The 13,378-nt window shown below is 40.2% G+C and overlaps 1 protein-coding gene across 1 annotated transcript in view; it reads left to right on the top strand.

The window, feature by feature from the left end:
- col28a2a (collagen, type XXVIII, alpha 2a) overlaps nucleotides 1–13,358 on the top strand; it is a 31,566-nt gene extending 18,208 nt beyond the window's left edge. Inside the window, exons 18-36 of the mRNA XM_088605377.1 lie at nucleotides 315–383; nucleotides 1,140–1,211; nucleotides 1,957–2,025; nucleotides 2,121–2,192; nucleotides 3,074–3,142; nucleotides 3,488–3,556; nucleotides 3,974–4,042; nucleotides 4,159–4,227; nucleotides 4,871–4,939; nucleotides 5,769–5,837; nucleotides 6,039–6,107; nucleotides 6,516–6,596; nucleotides 6,960–6,995; nucleotides 7,079–7,115; nucleotides 7,732–8,289; nucleotides 9,154–9,368; nucleotides 10,094–10,340; nucleotides 10,504–10,695; nucleotides 11,918–13,358. Coding sequence (XP_088461503.1) covers nucleotides 315–383; nucleotides 1,140–1,211; nucleotides 1,957–2,025; nucleotides 2,121–2,192; nucleotides 3,074–3,142; nucleotides 3,488–3,556; nucleotides 3,974–4,042; nucleotides 4,159–4,227; nucleotides 4,871–4,939; nucleotides 5,769–5,837; nucleotides 6,039–6,107; nucleotides 6,516–6,596; nucleotides 6,960–6,995; nucleotides 7,079–7,115; nucleotides 7,732–8,289; nucleotides 9,154–9,368; nucleotides 10,094–10,340; nucleotides 10,504–10,695; nucleotides 11,918–11,931 — 2,145 coding nt within the window. The 3' untranslated portion in view covers nucleotides 11,932–13,358. The remainder of the gene's footprint in view (nucleotides 1–314; nucleotides 384–1,139; nucleotides 1,212–1,956; nucleotides 2,026–2,120; nucleotides 2,193–3,073; nucleotides 3,143–3,487; nucleotides 3,557–3,973; nucleotides 4,043–4,158; nucleotides 4,228–4,870; nucleotides 4,940–5,768; nucleotides 5,838–6,038; nucleotides 6,108–6,515; nucleotides 6,597–6,959; nucleotides 6,996–7,078; nucleotides 7,116–7,731; nucleotides 8,290–9,153; nucleotides 9,369–10,093; nucleotides 10,341–10,503; nucleotides 10,696–11,917) is intronic.
- The last annotated feature ends 20 nt before the right edge of the window (nucleotides 13,359–13,378 follow it).

Raw genomic sequence — 13,378 nt, 5'->3', positions numbered from 1 at the left:
CCTACAAGTTAAGCAGTTCCAATAAGAGAGACCTCAGGTCAGGGGCTCCACCTTGTAGTTTTATGTTTGGGCAGCACGTATTCAGGGTTACGGTCACGAATACACCTGTCTCGGTACACATGTGATGGAAAAATGCTGCAGAGACCAACTAAATCGCAAAAACCTGCCCAGGGCTTCCAAACACATCACAGCATTGATTTCAGAACACAACTGAACACTATAAATAACTGACTTCGGGTTATTTTATGCATTTCTCTGAAGGTCATTAACCTATCGCTGTTTCTTTTTTGTTTTGGTCACCATTTCTTTTTTAGGGTGACCAAGGTTTGCCAGGTGAACTTGGGGCGCCGGGAGAAAGGGGAATTGGGGAGCCAGGACCCAAGGTAAACCTGCAGGAGAACCACAGTGTCCGTTGATTTTAAACAAAGCAAAAGGAACAGCAAAAGAAGTGAAGCAAACCTAGAGTATAGGAGCAATCAAGAGGACGTACTGTGACTCCAGTGGCATTTGAAAAACGTGCTGTTGTAAAAGCTAATGTGATGTTTCATGTTAGGTTAAACCCCAGAAGAATCAATCTTCCTTCTTTTTATGTTCAGTAGTTCCTACCACCCATGCAAGGCAATGGTTCTGTTAACCAAAGTGTCAAGATTATACCAAATCAAACTCTGTTTGTACTGCACAGCGGATAACAAAACATGCTTATTATCTTTTACAGGCTAATCCTCAGTTACAGATATCCAATTCATAATGTACAACTCTAGCTCTCCAGCTCTTGTGAAACTGAATTGCAATTTTAAAGCCGGTCTAAAGGGGTCACAACTTATACATGGAGGATCATAGTCATGGAAGATGAATTACACCTTATGTGCGGTGTTGTTACCATAGCAGACATGAGGAAGTAAAATCAGAACTACGTATCAACATTTTGAGCAAAAGTCAGTTTCTAATAATTTTTATTAGAAACAGAAAAATAAACCTTTGTGTCAGGTGTTTTATTATTTGCTAAGTACAAGTGAAAAAGCAACATTAAAGGAAAGTTACTCAAGGAAGGAAATATTAGATTGATAGAAGCCATCCAGTAGAACACGTGATTCTCAGTTAAAAGCCAAGCTGATTTTACAACTAACTCCTCCTCTCAGGGTGAGCCAGGATCTTCAGGATTGGCTGGTTTGCCAGGCCTGCCAGGAGAGGATGGTGCCCCAGGACAGAAGGTATTTCACACTGGGGTGGGCATCGTCGGGAGAGCAAGGCAGGTCTAAGGCAGTTTGCTTTCCATGGGCGAATTAAGGCTGTATGTGTCACCTTCATATTGTGATTGACTCCAGACTTACAACTAACAAGTAGGTTGTGCTGAGTGACCTCCTCTCATTTGGAGCTCTTCTGACATCCCTATGTTCAGTACAACCAGCACGCACATGCTCAAGACTGGGTTTGTGCTTCATTAGAAGGATGCACAGACAATGGTAAACCACTACTGTACTTTGTGGGAGACATAGACAGTGTTAATCATGTGCAAACAGAAGAAGTAGCCTTTTTTACAATATATGAAAAATCTTTGTTTACAGTGTATAGTACATTAAAAGCAATAATACCAGCTTTTTTATACATTTCATTGTAAATTGTATAGAAAAACAAAGCAAACAAAAGAAGATAATGGGGACATTTTCTCAGCTGAATAGACTATTTAATTATTTTATAATTTCCTCTTTTTGCAGTGAACTGTAGTAACATTCGGTCATTTAAAAAAACTTAAACAAAATTTATATTTGATTAGCAAGGCAGAGATACACAGGGTTAAATAATTCAGATGTACAAATAGCTGGATGAACACTTCGAGCTTTTCTCACTGTGCTGTTTAGTGTCCAAAGGTGAAGTTCCCACACAAGGGCAGGTGAACTGCCTGATGGTCTTGGTTTCCACAAAAGAGTCTCTATATCTCTCTTTGGTTGCTTGCAGGGTGAGCCTGGTTTGATAGGCTTGAGAGGACCAGAGGGGACACCGGGAATTGGAACCCAGGGTGAGAAGGTATTTTAAGAAACATCCCTAAGTCTCTTGCAGTAATGTTGCACTGGTTCAAGCCAATGGCTTTGCTGACCACATGTCTTTGAATTCTGCTCCAGGGAGATCAGGGTCAAAGAGGAATCAGAGGTTTACCTGGGCCTCCAGGAATTGCTGGTCCTTCCGGGGCAAAGGTGAGACCTGCAGGCTGACTCTTGCTTGTCATTTTACTGCAGCTGCATTGAGCTGCATTAATCCAAAATAAGTCAAGCAGAGGAATTTTGAAAGAGCACTACAACCAAGCAAACAATACAATGTAAAATGTAAGGTGAAAACTGACTTGAATTATTTTCTTCCCTTACTGAATGCTCAGACACACATATTATTGAAATGTATTTGAAACATATTATTGAAATGTTTCAGAAACATTTTGGCCTGTTTCATTTGGTAGGTAAAATGAATCTCTTCCCACTAAATATTTGAGTTAGGGCATGCCACTTATGCATCTGCTGCACTTTACACTCCAATCACCCAGGTGCTATTATCATTAGTAATATTTTCCAAGTATATGAATTAACCATGTGTTTTACAACATGGGAGTGTCAGACTTCAAGACCTGCATCGGTGAGATTGCTTAGACATTGATTTTCTCAATTCCTTCCTGACAAGACAGGTCCTGATTAGGCTATCATGACTTGAGAGTTTTTTTGCAGTTTTGTACAATTAGAACTGAAACGTGGATATACTATTTATTAGTATATATTATTAATTATTATAATTACATATGAATAATTGATTATTAATATATTACTAACTCTTTATTAAGTGGAACTTTCTAACTTTGATTTTGTCCTGCTACTTGGGGAAAAGGAAGGAAAATATAGCCCTAGGATTATATATGTTAAGGCTGTACATATTAGCTATGTCTGTTTTGAAGCTTGCATGATTACCACAAATACAAAAGGCAGAATCCGCAGGTTTTCTCAACAGTGATATTCCAGGTTGGCATTACCATTGCCTGAGGTTACTGTGTTGAAGGCTGTCAGCGTCTGTTTTATGTTTTACCTTCTTCCAGGGGGAGCCAGGAACTCCAGGTCGTCTGGGAATGCCAGGTTTGCCAGGACGACCAATAACCGGGCCAAAGGTAAAACATCTTCACTGGTGAAAGCCCAGGGCAGCACTGCCATTTTCAACCGTGTGCCCTGATTGTGCAGAAAAAAAACGAAATTCTAAAACTTAGAGTGAATACCTGCAGAAAATAAGACTGTGATGCTCTTCTCACATTTTTTTTCATTTTTTTCAGTGTTATGAGGTGAACTATGACTTCACCATACAAAACGGTCATATTTGAATATGAATACAACATACTGTGTATCTTCTTTCATCTGTGTAATTTTCGTAGTGTACTCCTAGTGTACCTGCGATTCACAATTGAACCCTCTTGGACTCAATGGTCACTGTCTGGTCACAATTTCACTGTGCTTCTCAGGGGGAAATCGGTCCACCAGGCCCACAAGGACCTATAGGGGAGACTGGCTATGGACTTCCTGGTCCCAAGGTACGAATTGCAAAAACAATAGCAAACACATGGGCGACACAGTTCAATTTCAGACTTGTGGGGTGTTATCTGTGTAGAGCTTGCATGGTCTCCTCGTGTTTGCGTGGGTTTCCTCCGGGTGCTCCAGTGCTGGGAGCTCTGGTTTCCTGTCCAAAGACATACTGGTTAACTGGCCTCTTGGATAATCACACCTAGTGTGAGTATGATTGTGTCTGTGTGTGCCCTTTGATTAACTGGTGTCCTGTTCAGGTTGTACCCCGCTTTGTGCCTGTTTCCTTAATGGGATAGGCTCTGGCTCCTCCTGAATTGCATGGTGTCATTAGAAAATGGATGGATGGATAGAAAACAAATACAAAACAGAACATGTTATACCTTCACTTTTTCCATCCAATGACTTGAACGGATTTTTTCTTCTAGGGGGATCGTGGTAACCATGGTCCACCAGGTCCGTTTGGGCCCAAAGGAGATGGATACCCTGGTCCTCCTGTGAGTACACCACTTCCAACAGTTTCTTAGCAGCGTGTGAGGCCTTCCCGAGGCATTGAAAAGGCCATTGCCATTTCTCTCGAGAGCAGGCTCTACTCAAATCCTCATCTTTTCAGGGCCAGCCAGGTCTTCCAGGCCTTCCTGGGGAGCCAGGACCAGAGGGAATAGGACTACCAGGACCGAAGGTAGAGTCGTGGGTCAAAAATATTCAATTTTAACTCCCTACACATTTTTTAGACCACTTTTTCCTTCAGAGCTCAGTTTTACATGACACCTGTCCGTATTTCCTTTTTCTGTAATGTATGGTATGTATGAGAGTGGAATTTTCATGTTTCAGAGGCAGACTTATTATTAAACTTCCATGCTGAGGTGTGATGATACTTTTGACAAAATGTTAGAAAATCATATCATACCACCAACAGTTCCACTGCAGTTTGCGTTAACGTTGTGCCACACCTGAAGGATGTCATCACCTAGTACCCTGTTATTGGACAAATTAGTTATGCTGCTCACGCCGCACTGCTGTAACTTTTGTAATCTGCCTATTATTTCCCTTATTATTGCTTATTATTTAGAAAAAGTGCTCTACCCTTACCAGCTGACCAGGGACAAATTACTCCAGAGATCGATGGGACATTTCTTAACATACAGAAGCATACATACCCCCCATCCAATTACTTTCCTGAAGCATTTCCACATAACCCTTTAGAAACTCCTTTACTTCAGGAAAGATCTATGTTGCTGTGTTGGTCTGTACTGTGTTGGTAGAGGAATGACAAGAGGAAATTAATCTTTGTATTGATACTTGATGTGTTTTGCTCTTTCCAGGGTGATATTGGATTCAGGGGGCTGCCAGGTTTACCAGGACCCTCAGGGGAAGGGCTGCCGGGACCCAAGGTAGGCCTATGAAGAGACTGAATCAGTGGAGTGTCCCATAATAAGACAGTGGCATGATTGGTATCCTTGCTGTGTAGGATCTGCATACAGACCAAGACTGCACAGTTCAGGCACTATCATACATCAGACTGAGCTAACACTCTGCAGACTGTATGCATCCTAATAATGGCTGACCTTTGAAGGACTATACATTTTTATTCTGAGATAAAGAGAAAAGAATTTTAATATAATGGATGTCTTCATTACTGCTGATGTTTTAATAATAATTTCCATAACTTCATTAATGAGAACCTCTGTCCTCTGTTCTACTGAATTCTACAAAATTGTGAAGTCAACTGTTGTGTGCAGATCTCTCTGAGACCAGACCAGACACATTTGAATACGCTGATTGTTTTAAGCCAGTTCAAACCTTTTCACAACTAACAGGTCATCATAAGCCTATTGCTAGCAGGTTGTCACATTAAATCTGTGGACTGCCAGATTGAGATCCGTCTTTTTTTATTAGCGGCTGCTGATAAAATTGACCCCCCCTCCCCCACATGCTTGTCCATTTAACAGCTCCCCACCTGTCCATGAACTAAGAATACATTATGGTGGACTCTGTTGTATACTACAAGAGACTACTGCATAGCTTCAATAAAAACATCTTACACCAGGATTGCTCATTGACTGCAGAAGAGTCCCTGAACTCAAGGAGGCAGTAGTTTGTAGTTTAAATTGAAACCATGACAGCGGTCTTTACCTGTGCAGCTGTTGTTCTTTCATACGCAGGTGTCATGGCGACAGTGTGGCCCTGTGTATTAACACTCCTCCTTGTCATGCTCTTCAGGGTGTTATTGGAAGACCTGGCCCCCCTGGTCCCCCTGGCCCTCAAGGGGAAGGTCTGCAGGGACCTAAGGTATGTCAGTCCAGCCCCCTTTCAGTTTGCGTGTTTCTTCTGTCCAACTATGTGCTGATGAGCTGACAAATTTTCATTGTGTTTGAGTGAAGAATGACACCCCTCAATCAGTCTCTAGGAGATGCAGGACAGAGAAGTACAATTTTGTCGGGAGAGGCAAAGCTAATCTCACGTCGAAATTTGTCATTGAACACCTTTCAGGGAGAACATGGACCTCAGGGAGTGACTGGCCCAAGAGGTCCACCAGGAGAAGGATTAGCAGGTTCCAAGGTCTGTGTGGTCACCTCTTTGTGTTTTTCAATGACTGAGCTGCTTCTGTGAGTGTTTCTCCATACATGTATTCATTTTGAAGTGATAAATGTGAAAGTGCTGTTTGAGCTGCCCAAGAATGCAAGTATTCTTTGATGTAATGTTGCCCTTGTTGAGTAATGTTGGCAGCTCTATGAACTGGACAGTCAGTGTCCTTACTGAACCCCTAAAATAAAAGACAGGCTAGAATTAAACTCAACATTAGGCCTGAATGATGTTTCAGACCCATTCTTTCAGCCAGCATGTAATACACCTTCTTTTCTTTTGTTTCATCAGAATTAAAGCCCTTCTCACTCCCATTCTCATTTCACAGGTTATCCTATGTCTTCTTGTGTTTTAACACCAGGCTTTGTTCTTATTCCCTTGCAGGGTGATCGTGGTTCACAGGGAGAGAGAGGGCGAAAAGGGGAGAAGGGAGACTTTGGGGATCCTGGAACTCCTGGTCAATCTGTAAGCGTTGAACTATTAAAATGGGAGTTGAATTAGATAGCAGGAACAGGCCTGAACACTTGTAATACTCCATTATAGGGCTCATCGGAGATCTCCAACATAAAAAAATAATAATGTTTAATTGTTTTGCTCCTTTTACCACCTGGTGGACAGACATAATTATTGCAATATCAAGCAGGAAAAAACCTGTAGGGAAAATGTGTTTGGCAAAATTTATTTCTAAAGGAAAAAATAAAAAATAAAGAAAATTTATTCCAAGCTGAAAATTAGACGAAAGGTAACATTTTGGCTATTGAGCCTTCTTCAGGTGTAAGGCAAAATAAAATGTATCTGTTATCTGTAACTCTGTGAATGTTGTTTCAGGGAAGACCAGGAATTAAAGGCGAAGCTGGCCTCACAGTGAGTTTCCATTCTATGGCTTTAAATTAATGTCAGTATAAATATAAGAATCAAATACACACTAATTATGTTTTTTTTTTCAGAGAGAAGACATTATTAAATTGATTAAGGAGATATGTGGTAAGATCTTATCTTCTTCAATTGATAAAATACTTGATTTTTTAATTTACTTTACAATATATAAGACATCGTAAAGAGCAATATAATAATAATAATAATTGCTTACACTTATATAGCGCTTTTCTGGACACTCCACTCAAAGCGCTTTACAGGTAATGGGGACTCCCCTCCACCACCACCAATGTGCAGCATCCACCTGGATTATATATATATCCAATATATATAATAAAATGGTTTTTCATTTCAATAAGAACAACAGGGTATGTTTCCCCATTCTTCGTTTTTTGTTCTTCAAAACCTATGAAATAGACAAGCCCTTTGACTACACTACCATCATGTGAAATCTAGTTGACATCACTACCAGCATGTGAAATCTACACCACTTGACATGCTAGAGTTCCTTAAGAGTTGTCCGGTACAGATAATGACACAGTTAATACTTATAAAATGATCTCTGTAAAAACATATGAACCTTTAAAAATAAAAAATAAGTGAAATTCAATTCTCAGTATCTCCTGAGACTAAAGTACACAGCTAACAGATACATTTCCAGCAACACAACAAGGTTTTATTACATAATCAATTCTTGGTTTTTTTTTCTCCAATTTTTGTATAGGTTGTGGGGTGAAATGCAAAGAAAGACCCATGGAACTTGTGTTCGTTATTGACAGTTCAGAAAGTGTCGGACCGGACAACTTTGAAATTATCAAAGATTTTGTCACAGCCCTTGTTGACAGGATCACTGTGGGCAGAAATGCTACCAGGATAGGACTTGTGCTCTACAGTCTGGACGTCCACTTAGAATTCAACCTCGCCAGGTATATGACGAAACAGGATATCAAGCAGGCAATCAGGAAAATGCCCTACATGGGAGAAGGCACATACACGGGCACAGCAATTCGCAAAGCTACCCAGGAAGCTTTTTACAGTGCCAGGACTGGGGTGCGGAAAGTGGCCATTGTGATGACAGACGGACAAACAGACAAGAGAGAGCCAGTTAAACTAGATATAGCAGTGAGGGAAGCCCACGCCGCCAACATCGAGATGTACGCTATTGGAATCGTGAACACCACAGATCCCACACAGGCCGAATTCCTACGTGAACTGAACCTGATTGCGTCTGATCCCGACAGCGAGCACATGTATCTCATCGATGACTTCAACACCCTGCCAGGTGACGCTCGCTTTTGTAACATCACTGTGAAAACAAGGTAGCTGAACAACCCTAAAAAACTATGGAAAATTAGCATTGATGCACAAAAGAAATGCAAGACCTCTCTTCACCTCTCTCAACTTCACACTTCTCTCCTGTTCCTGCCTCCTCTCCACTCCCAGCTTTTGGCTGGGAAACATTTTGTTTCTTTTCTTCTCTTTTCAGCATGGAATAAACCTTTACTTGTTCCTTTGTAGATTAAACGGATGGGACAGTCCTGAGCTGCTGTAGTGGCCTTCTCCCTTCCTGGGTGTGGCCTGTCCTTCACAGTGCTGGCCTCCTAGGTTTTCTGAACTAGACTCCTGATCTAGTTGACACAGAACATCTCATTCTCTGGGCACCTTTTCACAGCAACTAAGTGACCTTCGCTTCCAAGCAAGCCAGGGTCACATCGTTCACTCTAATTACTTTATACAAAATCACTTCTTTCTGAATGAATGTTCAAATTCCTACAAAGAATCTGCCCGAACACCAGTGTCTAGTGGTTTTATGAAATCCCATGACTTGAACCCAGTGACCTATTGAAACATAGCTAATTTAAAAAGTTGTGTTTCCATTGTGCATCAGTATATATTTGTTTTTAGCATTCACAATGTTTCACATGGTATGTGTGTCACCTCAACCATTAGCCAAAATACTGTCAGCATGATACGCCTCACAGATTGTCAACCTACATATCAAGTTTTCATGCTAAGCAAATTTCTGATACTGTGCTTCACCCATCAACCCAGCACCAAGGGGCACGCTCTTCCAGTAACATACTATACCTTGACCAAAACGGGCATTTCAAACTAATTGGCATCATTCATATTGTTCCCATCACAGCTCTGGAATCCAAACTAGTGAGCCAATTCTGTGAAGATGAGAACGGGGCACTGGTGTACAATCGCATTGTGAATGGGTATGGAACCAATGGAAACGTCTTCCAGGAGGAATTCCGGGTCGGGACCAGGGTGACCACCTCCCACAGTGAGAGCTCCAGTGTCGGAAGAGGAGATGTTCCTTCTGTATCCGTCAGCACGGGCCGGCCTTCACAGCAGGTTGCCTCACAAAACTCTGAATTTCTTACGTTTGTGAAGTTCAGAGCTTGCAAAGTATACTTTTTCAAAACATGGTTTCTTTCAGTTACTGGAATAATAGTAATCACGCCGGTAAACCCCAGCTTTCCTGGATTCAGTGCTTTTACTTTTAGGGTTCTTGCAAAACTATAAAATCAGATTTAACATGTTCCTGAAGGAGAAATTGAAGATTTTGTTAATGGAATCAAATATCCTTTATCCTCTCAGGACAGCCTAATTTCAGTGCCAACTGTTTCAAATATTTTATGGGCATTTTTCACTGTTCTAAATTTAAGCTGGGTCTTGCGAGTACTGCAGCCTTGCAGCACTGGGGCCCTGGGTTCAATTCCCTGGGTGTTATCAGTGTGGTGTATGTATGTTATCCCCATGTTTGCGTGAGTTTCCTCTCAATGCTTGGTTTACTCACCCATTCCAAAGACATAATGGTAGTTTAATTGGCTTCTGGGAAATGTGGCCCTGGTGTGAGAGTGTGCGTGTCTGTGTGTGCTCTATAGGAAGTATCTTGCCTTGAGCCCATTGCTTGCTGGGATAGGTCCCGGGTCCCCCACAACTCTGAATTAGATAAAGCGGTTAAAAAATTGATGGATGGATGGATGAATTTAAGTTCAGTGTTTTTAAATTACCCGAAGGAAACCTAATGCAGTTTTACATCCCAGAAAACGTCATGTGCGAATTTCCTTGTGCAGGTTGAAGAAATCGATGAAGATTTGGAAGACCCTTACGAAGTGACAGTGAAAGAAGTGTTGAGCCACTCTTCGTCTGTCAATGCAAAAGGCAGCGGCACTTCAGTCGTCAGCAGACCTGTGCCTTCTCCAGAGCCCAAACCAGTTGCTCCAGGCAGGGATTCTTCGTCTTCCACTGTGGTAGTGTCATCATCATCCTCTTCTTCTTCAGTCCAATTTCTACCAGCACCCAGGCCTGTCCTGCCCAAAGGTAAACACTACTTTCTGAAGAAATATTTTGCCCCATTTTTCTGCTTTGATCCTTGTAATCTGAGATCATACAGCAAAGGCCTGTGAATGTGTTCTGAAATACAACTTCCCTGGGTAATGAATGTTTATGGTTCCTCTCCTAAGGTGTCCTCTCTTTTTTTCAGAATTCATCCCCCTCGATCCTCGATGTGCTTTGGTCTTGGACCAGGGTCCTTGCCGTGATTATAACATCCGATGGTACTATGACAAACAAGCCAATGCTTGTGCACAGTTTTGGTATGGAGGCTGTAGTGGAAACGATAACCGTTTTGACACTGAAGAAGAGTGCAAAAAGACATGCGTGCTGACAAGAACAGGTATGCCCCTCAGAATGCAGTTTTTTATCTACATTTGCATGTATGATTTGAAAATGTGAACAGCTCTGCTAACACAAGGAAGCTTGAAGAACCTCACTATAGAGCACATATTGTTACAGAAAGGGGAAAAGCACTTCAAAACCGAGAACAGCTCTTTTCATTAAGGCTTGTAGGAGTCTGGAAGCAGCTGTCATAGCTGATACCTTTGCTCCTTTCAGGAAATGGAGATGATCCTCAGATCAATTGGTAACAAACTAAATGAGCTACTGTACATGGAACAAATGGTCAGCTCTCAACCCTTTTATATTCATATGCACAGTTTTATTTGAAAAAATACTGCCTTCATTTCAGTTTGTAGGCGAGACAGATGTATGCTGTTTTTCCAATATGGGCCTTGATTTATTATTTGTTGAAAAAGATATTCTGGCTTCACTCAGTAAATACCTGACACCCAAAGGCACCAACAAAGCCACAGTTCTTGACATTATGACCCAACCATTAGCTGCGGAATAAGGCACCAAGCAGGCTTCAGCTTGTTACTCCAACAGCAGTAGAAGTTCAGTAACGTGAATTTGGATAATCTCCTAAAAGCGCAATTTGGAAAAAAACAGAGCAATCCCATGAAAAAATGAATTGCGTGATAGAATTGGACTGTGCTAATGAAAACATGACTTTATGTAGACAATGTCCCCTGCATCCTGTGGCATCAGTGCCACACTGCACAGTCACCAGGGGAACCTTTGGCTCATTATATAGCAGCTACAGCTGTCGAACAGGCAGACATAGGTGTTATCCTTTTCAGGAAGGCCTGTGTCAGGTCTCCATCTGACACAACAGACCCGCTGCTCCTGTTGTAGTATTTCAGTGCAAAAAGGAACAGGTGTGTCAGACTCCACTTACAGTACACGTGTTGTCCCTTGGTGTAGGGTACTGTAGTGAGTCAAGAGAATTTGGCTGAAGGGGTGGTTGGCTGTACCAAATTGTTAGGTATCAAAGGGGCAAAATGACCTGCCAATTCTAAATAACCCATGTGAAAAACACCAGTTATAGTATATGTGCATTTAAAACTCTCAGTAGCCAATTATGTATTTTCAGTAGCAAGAAGCATTTTTAAAAATGGATAACTATTAATAATTTGATGTCCAGCTATAGAATTCCTAACTGAATAAGTTAAAGTGCTTAAAGGAAAACCATTAATTGTACTTTTTATTTCTTTCAACAGGGGATAGAAGCTGATTCAAAGATCAAGCATCTTATGCGTCCCAATGACACCCTTTTGTGCTGAACTGATTGCTACTGATGCATTTTTCTTAAATATATGTCATTATTTTATACCGTTAAGCATTTCAATATGTATTATTGAATTGTAAGAAATATGAATACCTTTCGGTTTGCATTGTAGCAATACACTCAGCATTTCATTACTTTCTTATTTTTAGAAAGTGAAGTGCATGTAAAAAAAACGTTTTTTTATTTTCTGTGGTTTTAGCTACTTCATTTCTAACAACTTGCTCAGCAAGTTTAGAAAAAATAGCAAACTGAAATCAGACAATTACATAGGAAGTCCTACAAAAGAATTGAACGCTGTCAACACGGTTACTGAGTATGCTCTTGTCACTGTCAATTGTCAGGAAGTCTGCAATCAGGCATTTCTCAGGGCTTATTTTCATAGAGACAGTGTAAAAACGTTCATGTACTGTATAGTGATATTTCTCATCCAAAATAAAAGAAACATTGCTTACAGGCCTTAAAAATTCATGTCCCATTCTGTTTTGTACAGTACTACTGCAAGACCTACAGTAAGAGATCTATATTTCACAACATTGCATTTTTTGTTAAATTCAAAAATGACAAGAGTTGACAAGGAACTAGAATACATTGAAGCACTTTTTTACACACCAGTTGCTTTTAAGAAATAGATGGATGAGAATTTAGAATAATTTACTATTATGGCCTCATCTCATTTGTATGCTTTCTTTATTTTTATGTGACAAAATATAACATCCAGGTATAAGTGTTATTGTGTTATCATTGTCCCATTGTGATATGTACCAGTAAATAAGATGCTGTGTTCAATGTCCAAAGCAATTATAGCGATAATTGTAACTGACACACTGATGTTTTGTAACTTCTATAATGCAAAATTACAATACTCGATAATTTTTCCATTTTACAATAAAAGAAGAAACAATACTATAATGTATTCTTATATCACATTATAGATCTGATAGACTATATTTTGTGTTATATTCTTTTCTTAACAAATGTCAAAGGAACGTTTTTCTGCAGATTTCATTGAAGAAAAACATACAGTCAAGGCTATGATTATTTATAATGGATATAATATCCATTGGTAGTCATCAGGCATGAAGGTTTGGTAATGACTGATATATTGGATTACTGTTTTAAATTTGTACAATAGCAGTGTGAAACAGGACATATATCTGTTGTGTACTACAATTTTAAAACATGTTTGTATTCCTAACACATTTACATACATTTTCCAAAAGACAGTGTGTTTTACCTGCCTACCTTTCTTCATTGGAAGCATTTTGTGTTTGTTTTGATAAAGCAACATGTTTTATTTTGTGTACAAGTGTGTTTTTATTAGCTATGCCATATTTTTATTTGAATTTTCATCAATAAAAAACATTTTTAAGTCATTTGTCTTCAGATTTTAAAG

The sequence above is a fragment of the Lepisosteus platostomus genome, chromosome 14 (genome assembly GCF_059453375.1).
Source record: "Lepisosteus platostomus isolate fLepPlt1 chromosome 14, fLepPlt1.hap1, whole genome shotgun sequence".
In the NCBI taxonomy this organism is placed as follows: Eukaryota; Metazoa; Chordata; class Actinopteri; order Semionotiformes; family Lepisosteidae; genus Lepisosteus; species Lepisosteus platostomus.
The sequence above is the reverse complement of the archived record's forward strand: the minus strand, read 5'-3'. Positions and strand labels throughout refer to the sequence as shown.